This window comes from Urocampus carinirostris, chromosome 1 (assembly GCF_059441175.1).
Source record: "Urocampus carinirostris isolate Australia breed hairy pipefish chromosome 1, RoL_Ucar_1.0, whole genome shotgun sequence".
NCBI lineage: Eukaryota > Metazoa > Chordata > Actinopteri > Syngnathiformes > Syngnathidae > Urocampus > Urocampus carinirostris.
In genome coordinates this window covers 59,405,059-59,416,917 of record NC_142349.1, presented here as the reverse complement: position 1 = coordinate 59,416,917, position 11,859 = coordinate 59,405,059, and the positions used below count along the sequence as shown (strand labels likewise).

The window sequence follows — 11,859 nt, the reverse complement described above, 5'->3', positions numbered from 1 at the left end:
GTAAACATCTGAAAATGCCAGCCAAGGACCCAGATATATTTATTCGGGTGTTCGATAGGGGCGGGCGGATCTCTACATACATGCACTCCCTTCTCTTTCTCGCCCAGCGCCGTCTGCACAGAAGGTTAATACGTTGGTAGCCTTCTTGTTAGCAGTATTTTGTGAGTTTTACACAAGAACTAGTTTTGAAATCACTTTTTAAGACAGAAATGACAGAGGTCAAAATGAGCTTCTACACTCAAGTAACTGTGGGAGGAAAACAAATATTGAGTGGTATATCTACAAGGCTCTGGCATCATTAATTTCATAAATTGTATCAAATAATAAAACACGTGAAAATAAATTGCGCTAAAGATTTAGCTTTTGTCTAGTGAGTAGTTTTTTGTCGTTTTGTTGCATTTTGTCTTACAATACACTATGTTACTCCCTTAAAAACAAAATATATTTTGCTTTGATGGCTCTTTGGGTCAAAAAGGTTCCCAACCCCTGCTTCAAATAAATTATTCTTAATAAAATAAAACCTCCTTTAAAAAGTCATCAGGTCCAGTGGCAATATACTATTCATGACAGCAGTATAAGACATTTTGGGATGAACTGTTGGTAATCACCTATTTAAAACATATGCATTAAGGAAATGTGACCTTACACCTCACCTGCTTCCCTAAGATTTCACACAGATAGTCAATAAAACTGCTGATACAAAAGACATTTTGTAAATCAGGATTCATAAATTATGTTCATTGACGGCTGGATTCCTGCAATTTTTAGACGTTTCATTGTCCAACAATCCTTATTTGTACAGTAAGAAAGTCAACAAAAACTCAAAGAATCTTAACCATCATAAATATTCAAATAAGATGTGCAAAAGGGTGGAAGAAACCTCAGGATCAGATCTTGGCCCACAATGAGGGAAGAGATGTATTAATAATCATCTCTTAAAGTGTCTCACATTGGCCCTTTTGGTCACTATTTGGAGTCACATACAATTTCCATTAAAAACATGTTTGAAACAATCTATAGCCATTAGGATAAATATTTATCTTATGCATAGTCACCTTAAGCACCCCCCTAATAATACACAAAACTGGTTAAGGAATGGCTCACTAAACACCCTATTAGAGGTAATTTGTCGTTAATTATATAATTCCATTAGTTGGATTTAAAGTGGCAGCCTGACTTCATTAAGACGTCTGGCAAAGACATTTCCAAATTGGTCATTTTATCCGTTTTATGTGCCTCATCTCCTCTTTAGCTAGTGTATCCAATTGAGCGGCTGCATTTTAGTTGCTAGAGACGTCTCACTCAGCGCTTCAGTTTCTCGTGCAGGCCCATTAGCTTAAAGGTGGCAGCGGTGATTTTCTCATACACGACGAACATGAGGGCGGCTGTGAGCACCGTCTGAAGTAGTTTGGCCTCCAGGCCTTTGTACAGCCCGAGAACACCGTACTTCCTGTCAAAAATAGAACACATATTGATTAATGAACGACCAGCCATCATGCAAAGTCGAAATATTGAAATCTGACCTGGACTTAAGCACACTGATACCAAACTACTTAGCTTCTGTCACACTTGGACAAAGATTTCAGTTCAAATATAATATTTAATTGATTATACAAAATCCAAATAGTCCCAGAATACCTTGAGTACAATCAGATAAAAGAATAATTACCTAACAATTGTAAATCTGCGTAAGTTTTAACATAATTGAGATTTCAAAATGCTTTACGCTTCCTTACTCTGATTCCCAGACTTTTAAAGTTGAGGAAAACTTAAAGCTGAAATCATGACTTTATGCCAGGAGATGGCGGCAGAGAACACATGATTTGGTGCAAATACTTGCATTTCTTGGACCAGTGTTTTTCAACCCTTTATAACCAAGGTACACTTTTATTTATAAAAAAGTTCCGAGGCACACCATCCGTCGAAAATGTTTGAAAATGAAGTTAAGTCAGATATTTCACTGTACTACCTTATAAGCAGATAGATAGATAGATAGATAGATAGATAGATAGATAGATAGATAGATAGATAGATAGATAGATAGATAGATAGATAGATAGATAGATAGATAGATAGATAGATAGATAGATAGATAGATAGATAGATAGATAGATAGATAGATAGATAGATAGATAGATAGATAGATAGATAGATAGATAGATAGATAGATAGATAGATAGATAGATAGATAGATAGATAGATAGATAGATAGATAGATAGATAGATAGATAGATAGATAGATAGATAGATAGATAGATAGATAGATAGATAGATAGATAGATAGATAGATAGATAGATAGATAGATAGATAGATAGATAGATAGATAGATAGATAGATAGATAGATAGATAGATAGATAGATAGATAGATAGATAGATAGATAGATAGATAGATAGATAGATAGATAGATAGATAGATAGATAGATAGATAGATAGATAGATAGATAGATAGATAGATAGATAGATAGATAGATAGATAGATAGATAGATAGATAGATACTTTATTCATCCCCGAAGGGAAATTCACTTTTCCAGCAGCATCCCTGAGCTGAGAACAATCGAAAATAACACGGGAGCTGCTGGAGTGGCTGCCATTCGTGACGGCGCCGGAGAAACGATTCAATTTGAATCATGTACAAACAAACAAACAATTGAATCATGTACAAGAAACGATTCAATTTGAATCATGTACAAACAAACAAACAATTGAATCATGTACAAACAAACGAACAAAATATTTATGTTTCAATAAGTGGAGTGTTAATAAAATGGGGGGAAAAATAATTTCTGATACTGATATAAATAATTAGTATATAAGAAAATAAATACTTCAAATAAAAAAATCATGGGCTATATTTATGTTTTTATTTTTTACAGTGCAATCTAAAACCACTTTATAAAACAAATTCAGTTATTAAATGTACAGTGCTACCTCATGAGACGATAGTTTATAAAAAGTATATAAAAATCTACTGCCACCTACTGATATGGATAATTATTACAGTTCCTTGTCTGAAGTTAGCAAAAATACTGAATAATGGCCTGATTTTTTGGAAAGATAAAATTGGGCAAATTCCAGCCGCACACGAGACAAAGTCTCACGGCACACTAGTGTGCCCCGGCACACTGGTTGAAAAAGACCGTCTTAGACGCACAGGTTTTGGGATTATGTTGGTGTTTGGACTTTACTAGAAGTAGGTCTTACTTTAACCTTTTTGGCGCTCCAATAACAAAAAAATTAAAAAAAAAAAACCTGCAGGGACGAGCATGACACATCTCTTCAGCACTCCCCCCAGACACCATTCCTTGAACCTTATGTGTTTCGCCCCTAACAAGTATGATAAAAGTAAGATAAAAGCAGATAGGCGCAATGGGAAATAAAGCTCTTTGTACTCTGTTGGGCAATGTTAACACATACAGTACAGAATAGACAAAATATTAAACTTTCAACTTTTTAAGGACACCTCAAACACACTACCTTTTAAAATGGAGAGTAAACCGGGTTTGTGCAACTTTTCTCATGGTCAAATTTAGGTACTTTTTAAGGACTTTCAAAAATGTCCAATTTTGTTTAGTACTGTGAAGAAAAATCTGGTGCGAATCATGTGTGTTACATAGACAAATATATCTGCGACTTACATATGCAATATTTAATCTTGCAAGCGCATTTATCAAGACATACGATTATTAGATCTCGAGTAAATATTGACTACATTTGGGAAAAGTTACCTTCATTTTTTGCTTGTCCCATAATTGAGACGTAAGCTTGTGCTGATACATATTTCACAGTTCCCTGTTTACGTGTAACATGCACCTTTCATCTTGGGCACAACCCAAAAGGGGAAACGCAGTACAAACCAATGCCAGTTGCAGTCAAAGACAAAGGAAGAAATGCAATGGCAAAGCGAAGCCACCAGAGAGCAGTGTCAGCGCCATTTTTTTGCAAGACTTGTTAAGAAACATGGCAAGTACTTCATCCAAAATTTAAGCACTTTTTAAATCCTTAAAAACAACATTAAAATTCAAGCATTTTTCAAGGATTTCAACACCAAATGTTGTAAATCGTAAACTATTCTTGTAAAATGTTCTTAAAATCCTCAGCAGCACCCCAGTAATCCAAAGGTGGTGTACTGAGCTCACTAAACAATATCACAATCTGTTTTAAGTTCACTAATTTCTGTACCCGGAGAAATTCCTACAGAGGCAATAGAAAATCTGATTACACCAGTTTAACTTGTTTGCAGGTACAAACTGAAACCATTTTAGCTGCTATTGTACATGCCATTATCTGCACTAGGCAGAATAAAATTTGTCAAAATAAGGATAATATTTAGCAGTAAACTGGTGAATTATTAGCACATCACACCAAATTTTAGAGGTCAAGGATTTAGTTCCAACAACCGTCCTTCCTGTGTGGAGCTTGCATGTTCTAAACATGCTCAAGTGGAGGTTTTTTTCTACCCACATTCCATACATACATACATGGATGGTAGATTGGCCCTGTGATTGGCTGGCCAATAGTCAAGGATGTCCCATGCGCATTGCCCTAAGTAAGGCAGCTGAGATGGTCTCATCACACTTTCAATTCTCATTAAAAGAGGATAGGAACTTGGTCTATGGATAAATTACTGACACAATGTGGAAAAATAAAATAACTGGATTACCTACAATGTTTTGTAAATATTTATGATTGCATTTACTTCAAAGCCATAGTTGTTCATATAGTAAAGAAAGCATTACGTTTTCCATCATCTGTATCGCTAATTCTGTATCTCAGCTGTCCCCGGGCAGTAAATGGTCGCCCCAAATTTGTTGACAGCCAACCGCGAGGAACACTGGGACAAATAACCACGCACATGTGGACTCCTACCTATGAACAATTTATACTCATTAAAAATCTGTATGTATTTAGAAATTATGAGTAAACCCAAGGAGACGCGGTCAGGAAAGGGGAGAGCATGGAAAATCCACACCAGGAGACTGGCTGGAGTTAATAGACATGCCACCCAGTCATAAACTACTATTGGAATACAATAGCAGTGATGAAAAAATTAAATTTTCTTTAACATTTCCCGTTTTACAAATCGGTAAACTAAATAGAGGAAAGGAAAAAAAAAGATTAAAGTTTTCCTTATGTCTTGAAAAGAGGACTTACTTAATTCTTTCCATCAGCAAAGAAACAATGTTTGCCAGACTTCCAATCAGGCCTCCCTTTCCATCACCTTTGTACTGACCAAACTGTTAAAAAAAAAAAACACACAGTTTACATTATTCAGTAAAATTATGGAAGTCCCATAAAATAAATGCCCAATCTACCAAGTAGGGGTATGAGACTTCACAAAATGAGATTTGCCACACAATATTACATTATAATCTATGATATATTCATTAATGACCATTCCTTTGTTGGGCTTTGTGCACAGTCAGCAGTTTGCTCGAACCATTTTCATGTAACATTTAAGGCAGCTTTAAAGAATTTAAAAATCCATTATTCACCCTCAGGATGGCTTGTACCGTCTGCAGTGGATATGTGGCAGTGGTGGCGATAGCTTTGGCAACAGCTCCGATGAGGAAGATCTCTGCGGAAGATATCTGTGGGAAAAGCCAACCTTAGTTGTCAACAAAGTGTGGGTTAAGTAAATGCCAGGAACCAAGGGAAACTACTATTTTTTTAGCATTATTTGAAGCAAAATGAATAAAATCACTCTAAGTGCATGATCAAAACAAAGGAAAAGGCTAAATGGGCTAAAGATAAATTGCTGCTTTTGCGGAAATTACATTTCACACTTTATACGTTTGCGTCAATACTGTACTGTATTTTCCAAAAGCCAAACGTCCATCCCTGCTTTATAACTTTATCGGCTTACCTTCTTGCCTCCTTTCGATGCCCTCCGCTTCAGGGACTCGTAGAACATGAACTGCACAGCTGGGTTTAAGACAAGGATGAGTGAGGGCAGAGTGCCGTTCCACAGTGTGCCGACTCCCTCATGTGCAATTATCTGGGAAAATGCATCTAAAGAACGAATGCGACAAAAACATTACGGTACATCCTACACAAAAAGTGTGATTAATCATTGTATGAGTCACCCACCAAATATGCCCTTATAATGAGTCTGATGAAGGTCTTCATTTCGGAATTTGGCACCCTGGAGCTTCAGACGGGTGTTGACCACCCACATGGGTGTGGTTAGTACCACATTCACAGCCCCTGAGAAAGAAAATAAGAAAGTTGCTTTCCAGAGATCAATTGTCAGACAAATACAGTTTCAGCCTGGAAAAAAAAAATCCTTATATTCCCTAGCTTTACAATGATTTTTGTCTTTTACCCGATATAATTCCAATGAGCAGGTCTTTGGTGAGTCTTGACTGATGAGGCCCTGTGGGTGTAAGCCTCTTCAGTGTGTTAAAAGTGTAGAAGTAGACAAAGTTGGAGCAACAGAGGCTGGAAATGACCGGGAACCAACCTCTGTACAATGCCAGCCTGTAACGACGTGTGTTTCGGACAGGTTTGGTCATCTTTACCAGTACACATTTTCTATGTCTATGACTCAACTTCATCAGTGTACTTACACGCCCTCTTCCTGCGCGATTTCAGCCAGGATTACTGGGGTGGGTTTAGACTTTCTACTCTCATCAACTGAAAGGAAAAAAACACATGGTAAATAGTAAATGGACTACATTTATAAAACACTATAACATGTCACTAAAGTCCAATACAATGACCTTCACACCCACACAACGAAAGCGGAGTCAGCCATGTAAGGCGCATACCTGTTTATCAGGAGCATTAGTGGTACAGTCGTGGCCACAGACACTTCATCATTTGACTAGATGGAGCCAGGAATCGAACCTGACACCTCTTGGTTCCAAGACGAGTGCTCTACCTCCTGAACTAATGCTAAAACACTATGGTATCAGGTTAAATTAATGTTAAGAATTGAAAAGTAATTTATTCACTACAGATACTGCCCTACTTACGAATGAGATACGTTCCGGATGATCGTTCGTAAGCTGAATTTGTTCGTAAGTTGCTTCAGTGCTTTATTTTTTTATGGAATGTATGTTTAAGGTTTATATACATATGTTTAAGCCATGTATAAGTTAGTATAACTTAATTTTGGAAGGTGAGCTTAAAGAGTTAGGCGACTTTCTCTTCCGTGGAAAAAAGTGGCCCAAAAAAAGTGATCCAACCATTCTCAACCGCATGAAGCTTTCTTATTCCACTTTCATTTCAAAAGAAACAGCTCGCCTCTTCTTCACACTTTACACCAACCATTATAAATGTATGCACGAGATATTATACAATAAAAGTTTCAAAGTTCTTAGCATGCTGGAGATACAGTATTGTATGTTTACACACATACTAGGAAGTGTTTTTTGTGTGTGTGGCCCAGTTATTTCACTAAATTTATAAATACATGAAGCCCATTACCACTCCATAGCAAATTGCCCTAATTTTACTGATTATTTTTTTTTTATACATGCTTTATTTGTACAGAGGATAAATACGATACTAAATATGTTAGTGAACATGAGTGTAGGTTTGGTCTTGGCATACCTGGGGACTAAATCATAACAACTGTACAGAAAACTTTCAAAAGCATACTAGTGATACATGCCTTAACGTAGTTTCGTTACTAGTAGAATAGTAAAAATACCCAACGTTACATATGTCAATTTAAGAACCACTTTAATGATAATATACTGAAATGTAGTTGTGCTGTCAGATAATTTATGTTCCAAAGGCTTTTCATTAACTTTATAACGTAAAGCAATGAAGTCATGACCAATTTCATTAGCAATGATTTTAAAGCTTTATTTGAAGGAAAAAAAACCTCTTACATTCCCTTTAATCTTTTTTAGTGCAATCTTCACTCATTTTTATCACAGTCAAGTGTCACCCAGGTTGAGTTTTCCTCAGTAGTAAATTAGATAGATAGATAGATAGATAGATAGATAGATACTTTATTCATCCCCGAAGGGAAATTCACTTTTCCAGCAGCATCCCTAAGCTGAGAACAATCGAAAATAACTGAGAACAATCGAAAATAACACGGGAGCTGCTGGAGTGGCTGCCATTCGTGACAGAGACTTTTTAGCTGAGCCGTCTCTTATGACACCATCCCCTGATCTAGACCAAACTAATGCAAGCAAAAATGCAATGGCAAAGCAAAGCCACTGAGGAGCTAAACGATATGTGTTGCATTCAAATAATTTCCAATTATACCAAGTCAATCTGGTTGCCAACATTGTACTTCCACTAAAAAAATGTGATTAAATCCAATTTCAGACACCCCCAAAAGTGCCCAAATACACTTCCCTGAAGGCATCAGTTACTACAAAGAAGGAGACAACATGACACTGCTTTGCGTGGGCTCTGGAAACCCACCACCCGTATTTACGTGGCTCCTTGACAGCCAAGCCATGTCTAGCACTCCTAGCAACCAAACATAAGTTTCACGAGAAAGAAGGGGGAAAGGTACAGTCAATCACGTTGGTCATATGTGTCAGCAATTAGGCAGAGAACGTGATTTAACACTTTCTGCGCGGCTAAGTTGATATGTTGATTAATCTTTTTTTGAGTAATCACATAATATTGGTGGGGACAAAAACAAAAAAAAAACAAAGATTACTTGCTATTGGTGGCGACCACCTACATCCATGCCATATCTACACCCCTACTAATGAATACGGTATTGTCTATTGACACACGTGGCATCATTTTTGTGATGAAGTATTTGTTGCCAGAATACATATGACAACGATACTATGAATTAATACTTCAACAGTGGTATGAATGGTTTATTAAGGTTACTCTGAGTTGAATTTAAAAACATGAAAGCTCTAAGGTTGAAGGCAAGTGTGTGAAAACATCAACACCAAAATTGAGTATCTCTCTTCGTTGACAATACCTGTTTATTATTTGTTATAGCAACATCCTGGAAGGGGGATTACTTCATGTGCAGTCCCTTCTCAAGGTTTCTTAATTTTCTTCATGATGAGGTTTTTGAGTTTTTCCTTGCCCTCATGTAGGCTTTAGATCAGGGGATGGTGTAATGATAGTCTTTGGTTTGCAATGATCTGTGGTCTGTGCAGCCCTTTGAGAGTTCCTGTGATTAAGGGCTAAACAAATAAACATGACTTGACGCACAACAGGTAATCCTATTTATGCTATACATCGTAAAGCCGGAACTTTGGTTGCAATATATCAGATTGCTTTTTGTAAAAGTCTGTGGACAGACTTTGAAACTTCTCAGAGTAAGCATGTGGTACATATTTATACCCAATAACTTGAGCTAGCAAATGAATTATTCAATAGGCTCAATGTCTGGCAGGAATGTTGAACGATTTCGCGATGAACTCACCTTGCAGTCGACTTTTAGCTGTGTCTAAAGGGAAAAATGTAGTCATTGCTGTGACGCTGCCCTAAAATGAAATACATATTTTTTTTTTTGTAAAAGTACTAGTATAAAGATGACTACTAATAGACTAGTATCGAGCAACTGTCACGTTATCGTACTTCTTCCTTCACTCACCATTGCACCTGCCACTGCGTGGACCAGAGTCTCGTAAGACAACAAACTAACCGGTGAGCTCCCGTTAGCGGACATATTGACAGCTCTTCCCGGTCAAAGCACACGGTCGGTCTGCCAATAACTTTGTCTTGAATGCCTAGCTTACCGACTAAATAATAATTCGTGGTAAAACATTCACATGCACATGTCAAACTATCACTTGGAGCTAAATAGCGAAGCACCAGGAACCACTGTCAACGAGCTCATTTATTCAACTTCCGCATTCCTTCTCTTTGCCGCGCGTGCAAGGAAATGACTCACTAGCGCCTTCAAAAGAGCTGGTGGGGGAAGTACAGCATATACTTAAGGGAACAAACCACCCACTCAGCCCAATTTTACGGTATTAGGCATCGATAGCATGGTGTAACAGAGTTGAAATTTGATTGTTTTGAGTTTTTTTGAACCCTCACAAAATCTGTGTTTTGGTTGCATTACTTTTAAAACTCTGGTACCGCATCCATTTGTTAAGCCATGGGCGTGTGCGACTGTCTTTCTCGTTTGGCACTTTATGGGCTTCTGCGCTTGCCGTCCCTTCAGCTATTTCATATCATGCTGAAGGCAATATCCGTTTGGGTAAAAGTTCATATTTTGTTACAGATAGGAGCTGCTTTCACACAGTATTTTTGTATGTAAATGTATATAAGTTGTGCTAAATGATGCATGAAAAAACACTAATTAAAAGTAAAGTAATGCAGCTTGAAACGATGATTACTGTGATGTGGCTCTCAAACGGCTCCCTTTTTTTAATGCATTATATTACGAATTATTATGTTGTATAAAGAAGTTATAAAAAAAAGGAAGTATAAAAGGAGATAATGAAAAAAGATAGTTTTGTGGTTATCCCTTTAATGACTATATTACCAACAATAATTTAATGCAGAAAATGAATTAATAATTTGAATAAGAAATGTATTGTTCTACTTAATTATATTTGCATGTATTTATTCCTTCTAACTTGTTCAAAACCTATTTTGTAGAGTGGGGTGGTTTTGGTCCCCATTGACCGCGACAACCGAGGTCTTACTGTAGCTCCTCAGTGGCTTTGCTTTGCCATTGCATTTTTGCTTGCATTAGTTTGGTCTAGATCAGGGGATGGTGTCATAAGAGACGGCTCAGCTAAAAAGTCTCTGTAGTGCGAAGTGGAAGGAGAAGAGGACGACGAGGTGAGCGGAGAAGATGAGGTAAAATTTTGGACTATTTGATAAAGTTTCAGGAGCGAGCAGAGAGAGTGGGAAAGGTGAGATGGCACAACATTCATTTGGACAGGTAACTTAAAATTAGTTTTACCTGGTTATATCAGTATCAGAAATTATTTTCCCCCCATTTTATTAACACTCCACTTATTGAAACATAAATATTTTGTTTGTTTGTTGTACATGATTCAATTGTTTGTTTGTTTGTACATGATTCAGATTGAATCGTTTCTTGTACATGATTCAATTGTTTGTTTGTTTGTACATGATTCAAATTGAATCGTTTCTCCGGCGCCGTCACGAATGGCAGCCACTCCAGCAGCTCCCGTGTTATTTTCGATTGTTCTCAGTTATTTTCGATTGTTCTCAGCTTAGGGATGCTGCTGGAAAGGTGAATTTCCCTTCGGGGATGAATAAAGTATCTATCTATCTATCTATCTATCTATGTTTCAATGCAACCACTCCATGGTGTGCGGCATGTTGAGTGATGTCCCGTTTTTTGTATTTTTGTTAATGTATTCGATGTATGCAGTTGTACACAGACGCCCTGACTTATTTGTATTGTTTGTTGGATGCAGGTACATGGGAAAGCTATGCTCATTGTAATTATTAAGGTTTCATTATCAATGTGCTCGCATGTTGTTTGCTTGGAGTACCCTCAGCTATATCACCTCGTGCTGAAGATGTATGCAGTCGTGCACAGACTCCCTGACTTATTTGTATTGCTTATTGAATGCAGGCAATAAATCGAGTGACTGTGAACCCTTGTGTCGCGCATGATTGAGGGTCGTTACAATAGGTGGGTAGTAACAGAGTACATTTACACCGTTACTTTTACTTGAGTAAGTTTTGTACTTCTAGGAGTATTTTTTAATCCCTTTACTTTTACTCAAGTAAGTTTGTGATGAAAAAAGGTACTTTTACTTCGCTGTATAGGCAACATTGAAGTCGTTACTTCGTTAGTTAATTATTCCCCTCAACGTAAGTACGCGTCTGTCTGTCTCCGCTACGACGCATTTATTTTTACGCAAAACTCTGCCAGGCTCTATCTTGTTTAACCAATCAAAGGTAGCCTTGTCAGATCTCTGCAG

The 11,859-nt window shown here is 37.2% G+C and overlaps 1 protein-coding gene across 1 annotated transcript; it reads right to left on the bottom strand.

Annotated features, from left to right (window-relative positions):
* Positions 1 to 351: 351 nt before the first annotated feature.
* slc25a17l (solute carrier family 25 member 17-like) lies at positions 352 to 9,790 on the bottom strand. Its single transcript, XM_088319823.1, has 9 exons — positions 9,537 to 9,790; positions 9,366 to 9,426; positions 6,571 to 6,637; positions 6,327 to 6,481; positions 6,092 to 6,208; positions 5,868 to 6,013; positions 5,497 to 5,592; positions 5,156 to 5,238; positions 352 to 1,450 (listed from the first exon to the last, which is right to left on the bottom strand). Exons 1-9 carry the CDS (start codon positions 9,609 to 9,611, stop codon positions 1,303 to 1,305), a joined length of 948 nt encoding a protein of 315 aa, XP_088175949.1. The 5' UTR covers positions 9,612 to 9,790; the 3' UTR covers positions 352 to 1,302.
* Between the last annotated feature and the right edge of the window lie 2,069 nt (positions 9,791 to 11,859).